Below are 22,396 nucleotides of genomic sequence, written 5' to 3' on the forward strand. Positions count from 1 at the left end.
TGAATGCAAAAGACAGAAGAGTTCCTGCCTGCCCATCTTGACTTAATCTGTCAGCCATAAGTGATACGAGGTTCGTAGCAGTTCATCCAATTCACAGCATTCACAATTCATCCATTTGGGTCTCCATCCATGCCTTCTTCTGTACTCCCATTGCTGCTTGCTCTGTGACATACACAAAACGTCTTATTTCACAAGGGCTCTGCCATGGATCACATGCCATATTCAAGCAATTAGCTCCCGCAAAACCTAGCAAAAGAAGAGTTAACACTAGAAGAACAGAAAAGCACACTTTATCGCAGCACACTCATAAAGCAAGCAAGACAGTACCATAGGAAATATCCCAGCAAGAGCAGGAATGGAGATCAGCACACACAGGCTGCTGGCGTAATCCCATGTGCTGCCCGTTGGGACAGCAAAGTGACTGCTCTCTGGGCAACACGTTTTGCAATTTGAAACACACTTCAATCATTTCTAAAGACACTCAGATAATACACCCCAGGGCACTCCGTATACCCTATGCAGAATACACACGCTGAGCTTGTATCACTGCAAATTCACTCGCAGAAGGATCGCCCGTGGAGACTCTGCATGCACACAGCGATCTGTAGATCCACATTAACTTCTGACAGAGCCGAAATGCCACCCTTTTGAGCTGCAGAGGACAGCAAAACAGGAGTGGTTTTAAAATTACAGCATAAGCAGCCACAGCAGCAGATTTCAACATGATGGGGACAGAAGGACTAGCACAGAGCTGTGGAGCTGAGCAAGTTGTGTTTCAGATACTCTGGGCGGCAGATTCACAAATAGCTTGTTGATACTGAAACTGAGAAATCAGCCAAATAGGACTGTATGTTTCACTTTTTTCACATCAAAATTGAAAATGTATTTTTGGCTCAATTTAAGTCATTCCTTACTGCTCATCTTCTAAGTCAGTCACTGAGCTAAAATAATTCATTCTTCACACTACACTAGTGTTAAGCCACAGTGACTGCTCTGTTTCCACACTTTGGAAAGATTCCTTTCCCCAGAGGGCTATAAACCAGTTACTTTACTTTCACAATGTATTTTTACACTGCACACAAATTTAGAAGTTACTCAGATGCTGATAGTATAGACTATATGACTTTCCCTTTTTAATTTCAAAAAGATGGATGGCTTGCCTCCATATGGATGCGTAGATTTTAATAGCACATACTTGACACTCAATTTCAGTGCATGACCACATGAAATTAGCCGAGTCACCTATCTGGTTGCACACAAAGGTACGCAGAGTCATTCTCACCAATGGCTCTTCTCATTTTATTGCCATCTCAGGAGCCTCAGAGGTACCAATACAAGGCCCAGGCTGTGCCCTGGTGACCGCAGAGGACAGGAAAGCTGGGGCCAAGTCATTTTCCAGCACAGCCTCACCAGGTCTCAGCCTCTGACAGCCCCCGGCCAGGGGAATGGCAAAAGGAAAAGCTGGGCTTGCTTATTAAAAATAAGAGTTTAGAGGACGGGCTGATTTCTTAGGAAACAGCTGTGCTCTTAAATAAGTCTGTATTTCTGCAGTCAGAGCAGCAGGAAGAATAATCTCTGCACCTGGTCATATCCCATTTTTGGAAGAGCTGGCATATTGTTCATTGAGATAATTCAATTGTCCTAGGATGTTACAGCCATAAGTACACTTTATGTATTTACTTGTCTTCTGCCAAGGTGTGAATTGCCGTATAAAACAAACAAAACCCAGAACAAATCGGAAGATTCTGGTACTCGTGGATCCATTTCAATTTGTGAGAATGAAGCCTTGCCCCAGATACATACACGTTTACAGATATTGTAAATCTTCAGAAATTTCCTGTTCAGTGCCTATGATATACGCCCATTCTGTGTCTTGATCTATACCTATGGCTCCTTGGCATTGCAATAATACAAATAGACAAAACACAATGCCTCGAGTCTCTGTGTGGAAAGACTGCTTACCTGACCTGGCACCACATGAGCATGAAGTAGTTTTATTAAGCAGCAGTATTCTTACATATGAGTCCTCCGGCCCTCAGGAATCTACTCTGCAGAACTGGGAATGGAATGGAATCCCTTCAGACAAAATTCTTAATGCTTCCTCCATCGGCTTTCTGCTACCACTTCTAACAGCTTTATTTATGTATTTATCATCCTCATAAACTTAAAGCAACAAGCATTAAGTAGCCTGTACAAAGAAACGGTCATTATGAGCAGACCACAGTGTGTGGGAAACTTCAAGAAGAAAACACTGAGCATTTCGGTTGTGTTCAAAGAGCTCATTCATACTGATATGATTTTTCACTGAATTTATCCTTTCCGGTGAATGGCAGTCCTCAGTTCATCAGGTTTCCAAATTGCAGCACCAAGTTTCCCAGACTGCCGGCCCAGACCTCCCTGGCCACGCAGGAGCCATCCGTGCAGAGAGGTGCATGTTTGCCTCCCTCTGTCTTTCAAATACCTGCTACCGCTGGAGTGCAAGCCTGTTTTGTACAAGGGACAACTCTCCATCGGCATGTGGGCGGAAACTGAGTTAGACGATTCATTTCACACTGGGCGCCAGGATCAGGGCTGCATAGCCAGAGCGTTCATGGCCAGGGAAAATGGAAAGGCTGCACAGTAACTCTATGTACAGATCCCAGCTAATGAAGCAGCATCTAAAGGTTGCTAGATTGCTATCCAGTATATCTGTTCCTGCTGGTGAGGCGCAATTTTGGCTCATACTCTCAATGACTTACTTTTAACTCGGAATATATGGCTAATCTCCTCTGCAATCTATCTCCATTCTCATTCATTTATATGCCGTAAGTGCCTATGTACGCTAAATTACCTACGGAGAGTTCTTCCTGAGAAAACACATGGTTATTTAACATATTACCATTTCTAATTCAAACCACACAGAGCATGACTGCCTTATTTGAATTCACGGTTAGGGTCAAAGCAACAGAACCTGTAATTCAAACATTTCACACACTTACAACGGGCAGGAATTTGTATCAACAGGATGAGGCACACAGAAAATTATTCAGTGTCCTTTGATTGTAAGACCTTGGACCTTCTCTCTCTGTGGAGCACCTGCTTTTCCGTTAACACCTCATATTAGTCCACTAATGAGTGTGTGCCGCATGCCTGCCTCCGCGCAAAGCTGCAGACACTAAGCAGACTTTGTACATCAACCACCTAAAAAGCCTCTTCCTTGACTGTAGTCTGTGCTTTTAGCCGCCGAAATCCCCTGCTCATTCTTTAGTGGTTAAAGAAAAACAGCAGCCATAGCAGTATCACGGACACCTTGGTGTCCAAGAAGCCAGTCAACTCCTCGGTGCAGGACTGTATCCCGCTCCTGAACCCAGCCTGTTCTTTGCCCAAGGGAACGTGCAACCTTTTAATTTTGATTATTGGCCAGAGTTGTACAGTCGTACCACACTAGTAAGGTCTAACATTTCTCTGCATACCCTACATAGGGCGAAATTAATAATGCAACATGTCGGTAAACTGTGATATATTCCTTCTATACTTCCCCTTTAGGCACTTCACGTCTCCCTACAAAATGGAGATGGATTGTTTTTGTACAGCATTAAAGCCTAGAGATGAAAAGTGGTGTATATTTTCTTAGCAGTAAGAGAATTTTGCTATTTTCTACTGTAGTTTTGCTATTTCCTTCCTAGTCATTGCTAGCACAAAATCAGCCTCAGCCACAGGCCGCCCAAAAAATGCTGGGAGCTTGCACTGCTTAGCCCAGCCGTGAACCGCAGTGTATGTCAAGGTGTTGAAAATGATGGTGGCTTATCTCAGTGCCTTAGTGGAGGTAAATTCCCCCACAGAAGCCAACGCCATCCCACCTTCATAACCAACAGGAGTCATTTCTGTAGAACCAAGACTAGAATTCAGCCTGAAGCTCCTTTTTCTTTCCTGTTACAGCTCTAAATCTGTTACCAAGTACAGATATGGATGTACTTTTCCCTAAGTTTTTGTTCTTTATAGGACTTTCTTGCTCCTGTTTCTTGGCAGTACAGAATTAGCATTTACCTATGGTTACAGAAGTAAAGAGGATCGGTGACAAAGTTTTAAAACAACAGTCAAATCTAAATTTCCTTTCATGGTCTTGTGACAACGTGAAAAAGAACAACATGGTATTTTTCAGGCAAGGATTTTTCCCCAGTGAAGTGTATCGATTCAGTAATGTGTAACTATTTTAGCGAAATATGCACGTAGAAAAAGCGTAATACATGCACAGTACATGTGCATTGTAAAATATATTTTCTAAAAAGAGTCAATATTTCATTTTCAAAAGTCAAAATAGTTGGCATTTTTATTTGAAATTAATATTGTTTAGAAAAGTACTTTATTTCACGCAATTACTCTTAATTTTGTCCGAAGAAAAATTTTCGTGTGGCTCAGTATAACTTTAAATCTTTCTACAATTGTTGACGAATTGAAAATTCAGCTACTTACATCATCAGAACAGTGACCCAGACCACCATGAAAATTTCATTCCAACCCTATGATTCTATGATTGTTTATCTAAAAAGCCCGAGTACACTGGCCTTGTGCTTAGATCTGTGTTAACCCCTCTGAAAAATTTAAGCACCTGAATTAAGTAATTACAATTTTAAAAGGAGAACACAATATTGCATAGGAATATAAGGTGTACTTGCATAAGCCGTGCTGGCATAAGTAGGAAACGCAACACATCCTCATTTATCTGCAGTCCGAGTCCTGCTGAAAGCAGCAGCCCTGCTGCCTTAAACAGGAGCAGGTTTTGGCCTGACACGATGGAGCACAAACCAGATGGACCTGGATTTCAAATGTCTTTTTTGCCGAGTACAACAGCTGTATCTGAAATTGAGGGAGCCTGCCTGGCAACAAAATGGGAGCACTTAGAAGTAGATCTTAATTAGTCAAATGAGATAAGTGCTCAAGGGCAAGATGTGTTTACAATACGAGCAAACAAAACTATGTACCATGCAATATTGACTGAACTAAATTAATTGAATGCTAAGCAGCTGGACCTCTGTTGCTAGTGTTTACATAATGTACTTATAAATAGTGCTGTTCTCTTTTTAACTTTGTAAAGCAACTCAAGTCAGAAAAAACTTCCAGGATTACAGCTCAGACTGGGATAGCCATCTATTGTATGGCACTTCTAGATGGCAAAGGAGGAGGAGGAAATGGAAGGGTGATTTGCATCAGACTTAAAAACTCTACATAAAATGTGCTCCTGACAGTACTGCAAGCAGGTTACCTTAGTCTGGTTCATGAAGGTGTGGAAGTCCTTTGAGTTAGCGAAAGAGGTGAGGGACTGCACCACTGGGCTTCCAGGAGAGGTCAGGTCCCTCTCGCCATCCCGAGTCAGGGACTCCCAGCCTGCACTGCCAGAACCGGAGCAGAAACAATTTGTGATCTGCGTGTTGCTGTTCCCAAAGATGGGGTTTTTATCCCTCCTCATCAAACAAGGGGGGAATGAAGGGTAGGAGATAAAAAGAAAGAGGAAAAAACAACCAAAGCAAACCCCACCAGAAGAAGTCAGGAGCTTTAGTTCAACTTTCTGCAGGTTGAGATATAGACAGTATCCAGTGTAAATGTCCATTCAAAAGGAGAAGAAGAAAGGGACAAGGAGAAGGCTTAAAACAGGAAAAAGGTATTGCAGAATGAAAGCAAGAGAAGATGACTGGGATTTCTGACACTTGCTACTGGAAAGAAACAACCCCCCTCTTCCCAACTCCAAACTTCAAGTTCAGTCTGGTACCAGCAGAAGTAAACTTGGATGCAAGGCAAGGAAACTCTGGGGGTTAATCTCATGCATAGCTTCTGCCCTGATCACTGCTGACTAACCTTTAGACAAGAACACGACGGTGTGACTTCAGAACTTTACTGGTTTCAACCCCACAGAAGAAGATTCAGGCAAAGAAGTGAGAAACATGGAAGCAGTTGGACAAACAGATCCTCAGCAGCTGTAACTACCGAAGTAACTAAAGTGACATTTTAAAACTTCATGCTTCTGAGCCCCTCAAATTAGATTATAAGCTGAGAAACTACCTAAAGGTCTGTAGAAACTGATGTATGATGGCTGTACTTCCCAGGGCTGATCTGTTAAAAGCAGTTGTCCATCTGTACGTTACACCTACAATTACACGAGTATCTAGTTTACACAAGAAGACACGAGTCAGGAGCGCATACTGCACACTTGCTTTGTTACAAAAGTTTAAAAAGCAATCTCATTGCTCCTAATTTTGACACAACAGGTCATCAAAATGTCTCAAGTCCGAAGTTAAATCACTGGCACTGCTCGCTAAACATTTGCATATAAGAAACCTCTGAGTTTTCAGTGACGTTTTGGCCACTGAGTTACTATGGGCAGGTTGCTTATTGCTACAGAAAATGCGTGGGCACGAACAGGGTTTTCTAATCGCAATTTAATTTACACTAATTACACAAAGATGTGTAAAGTCAGAGGCTCTCAACATCAGGCCAAAAATCATCACTCCAGTGATGAAGTAAAAATATGAGTTGTGAAGGTGAAAGACACAAGTTGGGCAAATCAGGCTGTAGTGGAACATCTCAGACCCTGAACTGCTGTACTGTCTCTGATCCAACATCTGTCTCACCCATCATCTTGTCTCTAACAGTGGCCAGCAGCACATGTCTATGAAGCTAGAACAGAGCATAGGATATTTCCTATGCTGATATTTCCCATGTAATATCCTCAAGTAAGTGTTCTGCCCTTTGCTACCTCAAGTCAGAAATGGTATCATTGTGTTTAATAACCTGGATAGATTTTTATTCTGTGAATATATGACAGCTTCTGAACAAGCGCAAACTTCTGACACTCGCATCATGCCGTGCAATGGGTTCTGCAGTTATCTGTACGTTGTACTTCCCTTTATTTCTTCCAAGATAGCCACTAGACAAACATGTTGTTGCTTTCTTGGCCTGGAAGTATGAGGGCTTGTGAATAATCATGTCCTGTTCAAGCTCACCGTGCTAACTTAGGATCTTACAGACTTCTGTCATAACGTTCCCTCAGCCACCTTACCTCTTCCAGGCTGAAGAGACATGACTCGGTCAGTCCTTCCTTCAATGGAAGCAGGTCTATCCTTAACCATCACCGTGGCCCTTCTTTGTAGCCAAGTTAGCACAGCTATTTTGGGGAAAGAAAGAAAACTGCATATAACAGTCAAGAAATAGCACAACATGAGTTGGAAAGCATATGAATATGCAAACAAAGAATTTTGCATTTACTTTCCTTTCCTAGTAATTCCTCATTTGTTTTTTTACAGCTGATGAGATTTAAACTCTTACTAGTGAATAAGAAAACATAAAAATACCGGTATGCCTTATAAGAGGTACTCTTGCACATGAAAGCCATACTAGATAAAACATATTAATGTGTATTTCTGATTGTGCACTGCATTATATTTATTTTAGGCTCAGTAGGTCCTTTGACATCACTGGCATAATCCAGTAGAAGGAGACAAATAAACCAGTAAGGCATTGTCGGTACAAGTCTGATTACTTATCCAGAAACCTTTAATGTTTCCATCTATTGAAGCTACAGTGATACTGAGAAATCCTGCTGTGTTAGCCATTAAAAAGTTATTAAGCAAAACCAAACAACTCCTCTCCCAAAGGACTTTCAACCTTGTATCACTGGCAAATGAGATTTAGAAAGTTAAGAGGGGCAAAAAATGATAACAGATAACAATGAACCAATATTAAAGGTGTTGCAGAGTAAGGCAAGGTTATAACTCACTCTCTGAACTAGATTATGCTGTTGCAAAAGTGACTTTATGCTGTAATGACATTTATTTTTCTGCTTCTAATGGATAGGAAGCGATGTCTCCAACTGGGATGGAACAGATTGCCCCATATGTTAAATTTATTTTTATTTGAGAAACCTTTTTAAATAACTGACAATTTGTAGTACTCCAGCACTCTAACCAAGTTTTCATTTGGGTCACTATTGCTTAGGCTAAATTCTGAATCCTATCCCCAGTTACAATCTGCCATCTGCCTATAGAAAGTATTTCTCAGTGAAAAAAAAAAAAAAAAGTCACTTATAGCTCCAAACACCCACTCGAACACAGGTGGCAGGGAGCCTTTTCAAGCAATTCTGTCACCTTAACTAGTTAATTAGTGACATTGCTTTCCAAAACACATCTTCAGATCTGCGGTGCCCCGTTCACATGTTGGGTTTAAGCCGAAATAATACAATAAATTTTCCACTCATATGGAAGTGGAAATTCAAATTTTCCACTCCAATAAATGGACCGCCTCAGTGGTGTGTGGAAGAAACGCTTTATCTTCCTGTTTGAATACAGTCATAGGAATAATAACTGGGTGAAATAAGAAAAATGATATTGTAAGAATACATCCGGCAACAAAGGCTAAGTTGTTAGGAAAGGGATGATCCAGTAGTGGTGGAAGAGGGTTGGGTTCCAGCCTCATGTCTTTACTCAAAGCCAAATTCTTTGGGGGACACAGAGTGGAAATATTCTTTTGAAATGCCCGATTTAGACTCAGATCCCTAAGGCAGAGACCCTGTTGGCTGGGTGTTTCGGAGCTGCCTGCCCTGGGGAATCAGAAGGAAAATGGGGCTCCGTTTGGACATCTCTGTGGAATTGTTAGTAGTAGTAGAACCACGACTCTATTTCTTGAGGTAATGTAATACAGATCTTTGTTTATCCCAGAGGTATTTGAGATGGTAAATGCTGCGGTGGAAAATAAAACAGCCTGGTGACATTAGCATCTAATATGCTGTTAACCGCGGCTATATCACAATGTCAGCAACATTTCTAAAATATTTTTGCCTGTGAAGAGCAAGATTTATACATAACCTATTTCTTGCCATGCTTGAATCCAGTTACTTTTTAGATCTGTGGTATTTCTGCTTAAGTGTTCTCACTTAAACTCTCAGCTGCTGGTCTAGAAGTGAAAAAAAGCAGTGTTGGCACATCAAGGACTGTATTATCATTTCTAGACGTTATTTTCTAGGAAGCAGAAGTTTAATATCTCAAGGGGCAATTAAGCATATTTTAATGGTTTTGAAGCTGGAAAAAATCTAGCAAGCAAACAAAGGCTTAAATAGCTCAAATAATTTTCATGGGAGCTTTATTAATAACAAAAAAAATAATCTTTGCAATCACTTATAATTTAGGTCAAGAAAAGCACACACAGAAATCCTAGGGAATTTGTTTGATAATTGGGGTAGACTGCTGGGGATGTCAGCCCAGAAACCAGGCCACTTTTTCTCCAGAAATACTGGGAAAATGTGTTTAAATCCCAAGGCCCCCTCCTCCGCACGATGCCCAGCCATCCAACGCAGCCCCTGACATGAGGGACACCACCACCCCGAAACCCGGCTCTCCTCTAACGCGTTCTAATTGCGGTGTCCTGGCCAAATCCGGCGGCGGGGCTAGCAGGTTCCGAGCGGGGTTGCCCCGCGGGGAGCGACGCTCGGGACCAGCCCCGCCGCGGAGCGTGGGCGACCCCCGGTGGCCACCGGGAGCGGGGAGAGAGCCACGCCGGAGCTCGGCCACCCCGAGAAGCTGGTTCTGGTTTTCAGGGAACGGGCATAACCGAATTAGATCAACTCGTGCTATTAAATCAGATAAATGTTATTTATTTCGTGTCTTATATATTTAGGGAAATAATTCTAGACTTCTGCAGCGTGGTGGTTTAACCCCTGCTGGCAGCTAGGACCATGCAGCCCCTCGCTCGCTCCCCGCAGTTGGGATGGGGGAGAGAATCGGAAGAGTAAATGTGAGGAAAAAACCCGTGGGTTAAGATAAAGACAGTTTAATAAGTAAAGCAAAAGCTGCGCACACAAGCAAAGCCAAACAAGGAATTCACTCGCTACTTCCCGTGGGCAGGCAGGTGTCCAGCCATCCCCCAGGACAGCAGGGCTCCATCACGCGTAACCGTTACTGGGGAAGACAAACACCATCACTACAAACGTCTCCCCCTTCCTTCTTCTTCCCCCAGCTTTATATACTGAGCATGACGTCACATGGTATGGAATCATAGTATCATTTTGGTTGGAAGAGACCTTTAAGATCATCAAGTCCAACCGTTAACCCAGCACTGCCAAGTTACCACTAAACCATGTCCCTCAGCACCACGTCTACCAGTCTCTTAAATACCTCCAGGGATGGTGACTCAACCACTTCCCTGGGCAGCCTGTTCCAATGCTTGATAACACTTCTGGTGAAGAAATTTTTCCTAATAGCCCATCTAAACCTCCCCTGATGCAACTTGAGGCCATTTCCATTTGGTCAGTTGGGGTCAGCTGTCCCAGCTGTGTCTCCTCCCAGCTTTTTGTACCCTCACAGCCCACCCGCTGGCCAGGATGGTGTGAGGAGCAGAAAAGGCCTTGACTGCTCAGCAACAGCCAAAACCATCAGTGCGCTACCAACACTATTCACCTCCCAAATCCAAAACACAGCACTACACCAGCTGCTAAAAAGAAAGTTAATTCCATCCCAGCCAAAACTATGACATGTAGTTAAAGTTACAACCACGCTGGACAGCTATTATGAACATAATTGAAATATTTCAGGCTCCCAATATTTGACTTCTATGAAATTTGTGTTCACACATCACCATCCAGTTGTAAGAATTGCTTTCTCTGTCACAAAAGCAGAGGCGTCCCCTTAAAGCGGTGACATGGGTACGTACCCAGAGAGAAAAGGATCACATGGGAAAAAAAGCTGCTGAGGGAATTCCTGAGCAGTACAGATAAGTCCAGTGAACAACTCAGCATGTTAGAGCTGGCCACTGCACAGACTAGACCCACTTATTCTGTCATTGAAATAGCTTTTCTTCTATTGTAAGTGTTAAAGGCACATGCTGCCAGAAATGAGGGTTTATCGTTGCCTGCTAGCCAGCAGCTACTGCTGCTCCACACTGAACGTTTCTTAATTTACATCACTACAGCTCCTCACTGGAAGGCACCATCCACTTCAAAAAGGAGGGAGTGATCTGTCCTCTGCTAACCCTGTGCAGAGCTGAGATTGGTTCCAGTCTTTAAACTGCAGCCAACTGTGTTCCTCTCGAGTTTGCTAGTTTGGAAAGCAAAAAGCACTGTCAACGCCTGTGGGACATGAGGGCCTCCAAGTCCTGCTCCTGTGAACCATCGTCAGCCATGAAAGCAATGCCTCTCACACAACGTGCGAAGCATGTAATGAAGGACATCACACAACAAAAATCATGTCACGCCAGGGAATGGACAGCCTGGGGAGAGTTTACACCTTGTTAGTGTCTAGCAGAGTTATTACAATGACTGTCAAGGAAGTCATGATTGTGCTGAGGTTCCCTCTATATAAAACCACAGGAAGATGGTCCTGCTCAATTACTCTTCTAAAAAGAGAGCTAACAAATGTGAATGCTCCTGATTGAAAGGCATCACTATCCCTTTCTCAGAATTTCCCCCAGCTTTGTCTAGAGTAAATTCAAGGAACAAATCAGCATATTAGAAACAGCGGTACCTCACGCTAGATCCATTTTTTGCAGTATTTGGAAATATTTTTTGAGTTTGCAAAGGATAAAGACATGGCCTGCCAGCGGTCATGGCTTGTCATCAGCTGAAAGCTTCCATGCAAGTTTCTTGCTTTTGGTCAATTGACTTTATAACTTTGTGGCTCTACTTTTTATCTAGAAGCCAAAGTCATGGAAACCTTTCCAAGACTAGTGACAAGCACATTTGCCTACTTTAAAAAACTCCCATAATCTGGTTTTGCAAAGGTCCAGCATCACCACACACTGTACCAATAACACGGTACGATCCTTCTGTAGGAAGGTGTGCCTGTTTTCCTGTTGAAATCTGCCCTGTGATATCACAGGGGTTTATTTGGGACTGTTATGGTTTTAACAACTAAATCTAGAATAATTCACCTTTGAGGAAGGGAATTTTATCTGCAATAACCATTCCCTCTTCTGTCAAGAAGGCAGAGGAACTGCAGAGAGGCTGGCAGAGGCTGCCTGAGGAGACCACAAATGAAGTCAAGACTTGTTGAGCGCTGGATGTGGCTCCTCTCTCTGCCCTGGGTCCCAGCACGCACCAGCCAAGGAAGCAGCACAACTAGAGCGGAACTGAAGGGAGGGGTGTGAAAAGGGCCCCAGGTGACGACGGCAGAGAACAGAAGAATCAGGTTCACCATTCTCTTCCAAACCCTGAAGCATAATCCAGGATTCCCACATCTAAACCTTCTTTGCACCAAGTACCGGTGAAACTTCTGGGTAGTGCTGTACCTTCCTTCTTTCTAATTCTAGCCCCTAATGATAAAGAAATAGCTATGACTGCTACCTCATGTAGAGGATGTCTGTGTGGTGGCAAGTCTACACATAATCAATACCCTTTCAGGATGAGACGACAGTTTACCATTTCTTCTATTTTCCTGTATCCTTTTTAAAAAGGGAAAACATTCAAGAGAGGGTTTTTTAATAATAGAGATTTGCAAGAAAACAAAGTTAACACTTCCTTGGCAATCTTAGTCTTGGCCTTTTAAACAGACTTAGCAGTCTTCATCCCCTCCTTCAGTCATTCTGTTTGACACCCCACGTGTGGCTCATGTTGGCCCCACGGCTTGTGTGCAACGCCTTTAAAGCAGCCACTGAAGCCCCACTACCAAGCAGCTACCTTGACCTTTTGCAGTGAAAACCTTTTGGATTCTACCTGGAAGGAATGAAAACCAGGCATGCAGAGAGCCTTGTGTGACAGCCCCGGGATGGTTCATTTCCAAAACATTAGCATAATTAATGGGAAGCACAGCTTTTAGGCGAACCGCAGTGATCCATATTACACAGGTTAGTACAGTTTCGGGAGCAATTCAGACAGCAAACCATGGCACTGAGCAGTTCACAAATAAGACAGGCGAACACTTCACCTTGTTCAGCCCGTCGCTGTGTGTTTGCATCAAACAACAGCTCAATACCTGCAGACTTTCCAAGCAGTCCCTTGGGCCCGGCAGCGAATTGTGAGAGCTTCTCCGATGGTCACCAGGGAAACTACGGACCCGTTCTGCATGGGGTCAGCCTTCCAGACATGAGGCGATTACCAGGCACTATCACAGGAAAAGACACCTCAGGACTAATTTCCCTAGCTAGAGATCGCATTACTGGTGGATACGAAGGGATAAGTTCCTAACTCTGTAGAGGCTTCTACAGTTGGCTCAGCTGGCAAAACTACTGTCGGGTTTTCTAAAGCTTTGCATTCAAACATGTGTTTTTATTTGATCTGTGTTATATGATTTTAAACCTGATTAAATCTAACACCTGGAGGAAAAGTTTAAAAATAGATGAGATCTTGTGCTCTCCTTTGGTAGATCTCTGGAGAAAGTAGTAAAATGCAATAAATTGGAACCAGTTTAAATATTAGTTCAAAAATATCATCAGTTGTGAGATGTTTTTTGAAACTCAGTCACTTTTGAGTTTAATCAAAATGGTAACAATAATGTTAATTCCCAGTGGTAGAATGAAAAATTAATTTTTAATTAAATGATAAATAAGCAACATCGCTGTTAAAAGGAAAGAGAAGAAATGTGCTAGTTTTGAAGTCGATAGGAAATAGTTCTGTGATAACAGAAGATCAAAGATGGCATGGTCTAATTAAAATATAAAATGCTGCATGAATATCAAAGGGATACCTACAGCTCCGACAGACATTGTCAGGTAATAGCACAGGCACCTGAATTCTTCTAGGATCGTCTTTGTCTCCATTGGCTCCAAACTCTGTATTTTGTCACAGTCTGCATAGGAAATCAAATGCAAAGCTGGGAGCTGAACCTGTTTTTACTGTCAGAGCTCCTCTTAGAGAGTTTAAAAGTTTCACTGGTGTTATATCAGTCTGTTGGTGAACTGAGCAGCTCCAGCCTGAACGAAAAGTAGTAGTATTAGAGCTCGCTAAAAATTGATCTTTAATCTTAAATACCATCCTTGTTTTCTGTCTTCTCCCTTTCCACATTGAGAAGCTTCCCCTGGGTACAGAGGAGGCTGCGTGGCTTCTGTGCAACGAAATGTCACACAACAGAAGGCTGAATTCCTGACTAAGGGCAGCTCCTTCCACTTTAACCGCAACTACTTGAGTCAAATAATACAACAAAAAGAAAAATCAATAATCAAATTGCGCCTCTGTTTCAGATGGATACACCACTGATGATATTGAATTTTACTGGAACGGAGGAGAGTCGGCAGTAACGGGAGTTAATAACATCGAGCTCCCACAATTTTCTATCGTTGATTACAAGATGGTATCAAAGAGAGTGGAATTTACAACAGGTAAGTACTAGCTACTTAAAAAAAATCTCTCCTCTCTTCCTCAACCCAGAAATATCAGTGTCTAATTTTTGTTAGGCATTAGTCATATAATGACTTCTTTCTTTCAGGAGCATATCCCCGATTATCGCTTAGCTTCCGGCTTAAAAGAAATATTGGATACTTCATTTTGCAAACCTATATGCCTTCCACGCTGATCACAATTCTCTCCTGGGTGTCTTTTTGGATCAATTACGACGCCTCTGCAGCCAGAGTTGCTCTAGGTAACTTCTTTTCAAAATCACAGAACTACGTATATACTTGTTGCCTTTGAATACAGTAGCACCAAATCCAAATGGCTGATCACAGCAGCATTAATTGTGATTTTACTCATGCAGCGTAGGGTCTTCACTGTCAGGGAGCCAGGCAGGTGTCACCTTGCCCACGTCTGAAGTTCTTGCACCACAGTCAGGTTGGGAACCCAGCTTCCAATTGCCATAATGGCCTTTGAATCAGGCCAAAAGTATCTTGCTTCCAAACTGAAGTGTAAAAGCCTAATTCAGGTATCTAAGGGTATCTACACTGTGCTGCATCAACATTTCACTGATGTTAAAAAGCATCCTCTCAGGCCAGGTGTGTGGCTGGAATGAATACACAAGATCCTACTGACATCAAGTGGAGATAAACCAGCTTACACCAAATAAGCCTGTTTTACCTGTTTAGTTGGTAATTTCCTGTACCATGTTCCTTCCTACAACTTTCCATAACAACCAAGACCTTCTGCCACCACCTGCGCCTTAGTGCAGATATGCTTTTCGAATGCTAATGCCAGAAAGCCATTTTGTCCCAGCTCTCTGTAAATTCAGCTCATTACACCTGTGCCTAGAGCTATTCTCTAGATGCGTTAATGACCTGTGATTAAAGCAGACTAAAAAATAATTTCATCCAGCTAAAACAAAACACATACACACACACACAAAAAAAGAAATAATCATGCAGTGACGGATAACATGATGAGATGGAAACGCTTTACTTGCCAGCACCCCATTACCAGGAAAAGCTGTTTTAGTACAAACACTTTCTCTTCATCAAAGACCAGCACACCATCATAAAGCTTCCCATTTCCCTTTCAATCCTCTGTTTTCAGTTCAAAAGCTAGATACTTAATCCAGTTCCCCAGAGCAATGCAAGCCACCCTATGGGGTCAAGCAGGGCTACTGCTGTAAATAGAGAAGCATTTCCTTACATAGAAAGAGCAGTGATCAACTCTTTGCTGCCCAGGTCAGCTAACACCACGTTCCCTAGCAGAGTTATTGTAAAAATTAAGGGAAGATAGCATTGGTTTTTGAAGGCTGTTTTGTTCACCCTCCATTGCGTGGAAAGCCAAGGAAGGTGCCAACAGCAGGCTTGTAAGGATATCTTCCTTTCCAGTCCTGCAAAAAAGCATTCCCTTGGCTGCTAAGAACCTGATCCCATAATTAATCCACCTACAGGAGAAGTGCGTGGTAGCTAGGCAATGCTGCCACCTTTCATGCTCAAACCTCCTTCCCAGTCTTGTTAGTCCATCTTTTTCTTCCTTTCACAGGAATCACCACTGTGTTGACCATGACCACCATCAGCACCCACCTCAGAGAGACCTTGCCAAAGATCCCCTACGTCAAGGCAATAGATATTTACCTGATGGGATGCTTTGTGTTTGTGTTCCTGGCCTTGCTGGAATACGCCTTTGTAAACTACATATTCTTTGGGAAAGGACCCCAACGTCAAAAAAAGGCAGGAGGCAGGGCGGGACACGCTACAGGCGAGAAGAGCAGACTGGAAACAAATAGAGTCCAGGTAAAATGTTCAAGTTAACTTTTCAAGCATTATTTCTCCTGTGACAGTGTTGATGTACATGATGACAGAGACAAATGCAGCTTGAACACATATGCAAAAGCCTTTTAGATTGTCTAGGGGAAAGTCGTATTTTAAGGAGATTACAGCAACATATGGTTTGTTTCGTCTTCAACTGAAAACAGAGTAAGAAACTACAGAAAATGCAAATGAATATTCAGAACAAGCATTTCTTTGCAGCGCAGAAGAAATACAACGAATACAAGGAAGTTAAATATTTACCATTTCAACTGTATATTTCTTTGCTATAGAAGGTGGTATAGAACAAATATTTATTATATAGTTCCTCTTTACCCACAGAAACTTCACCAAAAATAGAAAACAAAGACAGACGCTGTTGCTTCAGTGAGTCTTGAATGAAGCCCAACACCACTGAGCTTCCAGGAACATGAGGAGGATGCTGCTAGGCTAGAACAGCTTTCACAGATGTCAGGATTTTTCCCTCAGGCTAAATTCAAGCAGACCACAGCTACCCCCTCAGAAAAAACAAGCCAGACAAACTCCAGGAAAAAAATACTATGGACAATTTTTTAACAGGGAAAAGTTTAATTTAGCAGTACATCACTGAGCACTTGCAAACTTACATAAATCTATTCTGTTTTTTCCCAGTTTTTCAGAAATAAACACTTCCCTCAGGTGTATTTAGCCCAGTGTGACTCAGAAGAAAATACTTACCCTAATGAGACAAAAATGTTCTTCTGTTCTCTGCTTTTCTTACAATACATTACATCCAAGTATTAATGAGATCCTACCCAGGCTGTCCTATAAACTTCTGTACTGTTGTGGCCTGAGGTGATAACATTTGGACAAAACTATATTTAAACCCTCTGTTCAGCTTGAAGAATGAGACTGACACATAGAACTCTTAACAGGTAAGACTTCAGCTTGGCGGATGGTAGCGATTTCATATACATGTCAGGACGTGGATTTCAGAAACTCTGGTATTTTATTAGTCCTAGAGTTGTGTGTCTTCTGTCCCAGCAGCCACACCGCTGCAGCTAAATATCATTAACAGAGTCGTCACGTCTGCAGTTTCCGTGAACTCGTGAGCCCGTTAAAAGTCCTTACCCACGTTTGCCTCCTGTCCCAATGTGTAGGAGATACTTTATGACAGTGGGTGCACAAATTCAGTCCAGGTTTGCAGCAGTCTCCAAGATCCCACAAAGTATTGTCCTTCACAGAGCAGAGGAGGTAAGCCACGCTGTTACAGACTGTGGTGCACAGACACTGTCTATCCATGGAAGATAAGGAAGGGAAAAAAACAACAAAACCCAAAAACTCTGACCAGCCACCTCAACAGCTCCTGAGATAACCTGGCCTAGGTGAGAAGGAACACAGCAAAGGTTCATGACAAAGAGGGAAGCAACACTTCTTCAGAGGTCAGCCTTGGCTACACGGGCCCCAGTACACTCAACTGAGTAGAGGATGAGAAAGTGTAAAGGATAAGAGTGCAGGTAAGCTCTTTTTCCTACATATTTGGAGAGTTTGTTTAACTAACAAAAAGCCCTAACTCATGACTAAAAGCTTTTGTCTAAATGTTACGCTGGCAAAGATTATGCTGAGACCAGTATTCAGAGTGGGATGGAAAGTATTTACAACCACACCTGAACTTTTCAGGGCACCACATGCATAGAACTGGCATTTTTCTGACAGAAAATGGAAGGCATTGTGCCAGGATTTGTAAGTGTTCACACTTCAGACTGCAATTCCGTTCTGAGATTGAGAATGCTTTAAGTGAACAGGCTGCTTTCTGCCTGTACAGTGCAGGCTTGTGATTTTATACATACATATATATATATATATAAACACATAGACACACACATGTGTACGGATATCGATGGTTTTTGTTTTTGTTATCCTACTGGAGATACACTGATGTGAAACCTTGCAAGCATTCGTTTTACTCAGCATGGAAATGCTGATGTCCAACAGCCATATTTCTGTCTTCGGCAGGAAGAATGCACGCGACCGGAGCAGTGGGACACAGGAAGGTTATGTGATCTCTAGCAAAGACATCTCCCAGCCCCTCTCCATCATGTTTTGAGATTTTTCACTGGTATGATGATGTCTGTACCACAGCAGGGGAAATTTTTTTTTGGAGCACAAAAGAAGTACAGCTGTAAGTATATACAGCTATAGGATATTTTTTCCCCTTTTAATCTTGACCCATACCACTCGCCCGTACGGGGACCTATATAGCCAACAGAAGATATGTAACAGTGCTTCCTCTCTTTGTGCCAGGTGAAGATATTGCTCCTTCTCTTCTGACATACAACTCCCATGACTAGAAGTGTTCAAATTCCTTCACCAGATAACAAAAGCGTTAGACGTATGAGCGACACTCAGCAAACTGACTGCAATAATAACACAGGATAGAGAAGACCAGATGGAAATAAAACCTCTCCAGCTTCACAGTTTATACTGTTTCATTCTTTAGTATGCAAAAAACTATTAATTTGTAGTAAAAAGTCTTACTGTTTCTCTAAATAAAGCATAAAGACTATTTATATCTCCTTGTCTATTTGTCAAAGCTAGATGTCACTGAGGAAACCACCGTAATTATGGATAAACAGGACAAACCACCCGGCAAGAAAATATTTAGATAGTCCTTGCATGCAACTGCTTCTGTTTCCCCAGACAACTAAAATGTGAATAATCATTACAAAGAAGTTGTCTCTTAAGCAGGAGAAAGAGGTAGGATGTGACCATAAGGTGAGTGGGAACAGGGCTGAGCCATCAAGGGGTTCATTAAGGGCAACACAAGGCAGGTGACAAACGGTGTCTTGCTCCCCAGTTCTGCACAGCATCACACCTTCCTTTGAAACCTTCTGTGCACCACGAAACACTTCAGATGGAAAAACAGAGACCAGCCACAGGCTCCAAGGAAAACGTACTTTTTTCCAGCTTCCAGCAGCTACTGGAAGGAGAAAAAGGAGGGATCACGTAACCACACGACTAGCTCAACCTTCAAGTAAATCCACACCTGAATGAGTGTATCCCCACCGAGCATGACCTGTTTCTTTGAAGATCAGCTTGTGATAACACTACTGCATTTGTTCCGACAAGACAGCTTGCATGACTAACATGGCCCTGAATCTTTCATCTTAAGAGAAAGAGAAGATGTTTTTGTACTGAGACAAAACAAAAGTTCCTACCTTTTATCTCCCAACAGTTAACACACACAAAAAAAAAGTAGGTAGGTAAAACCCCATTCCAGACAGCACTAAGCATTTGAGACTCATCTTCTGTCAAGGAATGCCAACACGCTCTTCCCCTAAAGCTGACTGGTTTTATGTGGTCAACACAGGACTGTTGTTTTGGAGATTTTTTTTTTATCACTTTAACTATTTTACACTTAAAATATCATTTGATGCTCCTAAGCAGGGAACTCATTTTCTAAGTAAACACATAAACCAGATTATTATTTCTTGTTATGATGATTCCTGAGCACACATCAAGACTTTTCCATCACTGATGAAGATTCGTGTGTATGTACCTGTGCTGATTTAGGCTTTAGGTAGTTCCAGTGCAAACAAAAAATTTTAAAAAATCTATAAACTCAATATAGATACAGACCAAATATAGTTACAAATGTCATTATAAGAAGCGTCACCACATACCTGCATCTGAAGAATATTTAAACTTTGATAATTATACCAGATGATTAACACAATGTCAGCTCTAGATGCTTTGACATCCTCCTTACATATTCTTCATGATATGCTCAAAAGACAAAAAAAAAATTCTTCAGCTTTCTACAACTTCAGGCAAAATGCATGTGTTGTACAAAGAAGGCAGAGTGTGTATGTTCATGCAAACACACATTTAGGCTCAGAATATCTGTTAAGCAGGAAATCCTGTTTTCATCTGAGCAATGGTCGGTTTATGTAGTAAAATTTAGGGCATTACAGTTAAAAAACAACGAAGTGGTATTTGAAAGAATAAACACATTATATCCAAACAAGGAAGAACTTGCTCTGGATTTGATATAGCTCATCTTTCATACCTCAGGAGGGGACTAAGCAGGCAGCCAGATGGCGGGCCAGAAAACTGAGCAGACAGAGCCTTGTCCCTTCCATCCCCACTTTTTGTCATGCCATCCAACGCAAACGTGTCAAAGACTGCGTGCAACCGTACCTGATGTGGGGAAAGCGCCTCATCACTGCGACACGGGGTGGCATGAGTTGAAGCCTGCTGGCTGTTTCTGATCCTTCAGGCTTCCTCCAGCACAGGGCCAAGAGCAAGCCCCAGGTAGCCTTGTATTAACTGAGAGAGAAAAGATTTTAACACAGAAAATTTACAGCTTTTACTGTGCGTACATTTGCTGTTAATCCATTTTAACATTAACAAAATCAATAACAAGTCTCTTTTGGGGATCCTTTAACAATTTGCACATTTTCCAGATTCCTATGGGAACGTGTAGAATTTCTGTGCTTCAATAACAAAACCTCAGCTGCACAAAATTTAAGAATATTTTGGAGTGAACTTCAACAAATTCTGAAAGGGTTTTAAATTATGTGGGAACTATTGGTCCAGCTTCATGTTGCACAAGCAGCAAATTTGACCCAGGTACTTAAGAAGAGCTCTTATACTTCTCTGAGCTAATTTATTCAAGATCAGTGTAAGGTCCTTTGCTCTGAATTGCGAAGGCTGTAATTCAAAGACTGAATTGCTTCGTGACGTATACAAATCATCGCGCTTAAAATGATTTAAACAAAGCTCATTTTAAGATATAACAGGTTCATTCATAACCCTTAAAGCAGAAATTCATACACTGCTTGGCTTATAATAAACTGACAAGGCATATTAGTTTAAGAAACATCCCTATGAATCACCTTAGATTGTAGGCAGTTATGAGTTGTCTTCACAAAAAAGAAGCCATAATAACTGCTTAATGATGCCTGCACTACTGTTACTATTATTATAACACTAAAGTCAATTAGCTTAAATGTTAGATTACGTAATCAAAGACAGCTCAAAGGGCTATTCCATAAAACTGGGAAGAAAACTACCGAAACTTCTGAGAAATAAAAAAAAAAAAAAAACAATCTCATTTTACACAGAGACAACGCTGTGATCGCTGCTTGTTCCACAGCAAATGTCAGAACTTAGGAGTAATGAATATTCCCATAGTTACGGCAGTCCTCTGGAGAGTAGGAAAGATTGCAAACACCATGCTGGTTTGTGACCATCGGGCCTCTTTAACCCAGAATATGTGACCTTTTCCCACCAAAACAGTGGTGGGAACTGGAGCGTTCCCACTGAACGCTCGTTCCAACATGGACAGAATCAGTTACTAAACCTGACTAGAGCATTTGCTATCTGTGGTGACTTATTACTCCATTGAGAAGACTTTTTTCCCCACAGTTCTGCTGGGAGGGTTTTGTACAAATAGCCCCTTCGCTTCTTTGTTTTCCCTTAGTAAGCGCTTAGTCTGGCACAGTGTAGATACACCATCAGTCACCACACAACATTTTCTCCTTCCAGCAATGGGAAGGAACATCTTCCACACTGCCAGGCGGACCCGAGGCTTTTCTCGGGCTCCCAGCTTCCCTCTGCGACAACCCCCAGGGCCTGGGTTTCCCCGTGTGCTCTGCTGGGAGTTTTATCTTGAACGCATTTCAAACCTGCTGTAGATTATTATACCATTTCCTAGCTCTGCTATGTCTTGCTAAAAATGTAAAGCTCAGAGTGCAAACAAAGCATTGCATATTATTGGTGCTTCACAAGACTAGATATTGTCAATAAGTAACTTATTTTTTTTTTATTTGATATAAAGGCATCCCCAGACAGCCATGGTATGGATTGTAATATATTTGGGGTAACTCCAAAGCCACAGTTTACAAAAAACAATTTTAATACTCAAGCCTCAAGGTGAAGTCTTTAAAGTTTCATTTAAGAGGTCTGTGTTCCTGATGTGTATTTCCCTCATACGAGTTACAGAGGGTGTTTAAATATCTGGGAATTTGAAACAGGAATTCTTTATGGAGAAGTCAGGAGTCATCCTGGAAATACCAAAAAACTTTTCCTAAAAGAGGTTTTGCTACAAACATGTAGAAAACTAAAGATAAATGAATATGTAAACACTTTGAAGTAATGCAGCCTTTCGGGCTTAATTACATTCATACATAAAAAAGGCAAATGATATTAAAATATATATATATTTTTATATAAATATATATATATAAAATTGCTTGTGCCAGACACATACATATCGGTTGCAGCTTCTAGTTCTTTGCTTAGGTACTTAAAACGG

General features: G+C 41.8%; 1 protein-coding gene across 2 annotated transcripts in view; it reads left to right on the forward strand.

Moving 5' to 3' along the window:
- GABRB1 (gamma-aminobutyric acid type A receptor subunit beta1) overlaps nucleotides 1–22,396 on the forward strand; it is a 146,551-nt gene that overhangs the window by 112,386 nt on the left and 11,769 nt on the right. The window contains exons 6-9 of one of the 2 annotated variants that reach the window (XR_010071124.1): nucleotides 14,134–14,271; nucleotides 14,379–14,531; nucleotides 15,833–17,594; nucleotides 18,094–22,178. Coding sequence is in view for 1 of the 2 variants with exons in the window: in XM_063335223.1 (XP_063191293.1) it covers nucleotides 14,134–14,271; nucleotides 14,379–14,531; nucleotides 15,833–16,083 (542 nt within the window). In the remaining variant the exon portion in view is untranslated. Of the gene's footprint in view, nucleotides 1–14,133; nucleotides 14,272–14,378; nucleotides 14,532–15,832; nucleotides 17,595–18,093; nucleotides 22,179–22,396 lie in introns of those variants that run through there. The other variant, XM_063335223.1, reaches the window with a different exon arrangement.

This window comes from Chroicocephalus ridibundus, chromosome 5 (assembly GCF_963924245.1).
Source record: "Chroicocephalus ridibundus chromosome 5, bChrRid1.1, whole genome shotgun sequence".
Taxonomy (NCBI): Eukaryota; Metazoa; Chordata; class Aves; order Charadriiformes; family Laridae; genus Chroicocephalus; species Chroicocephalus ridibundus.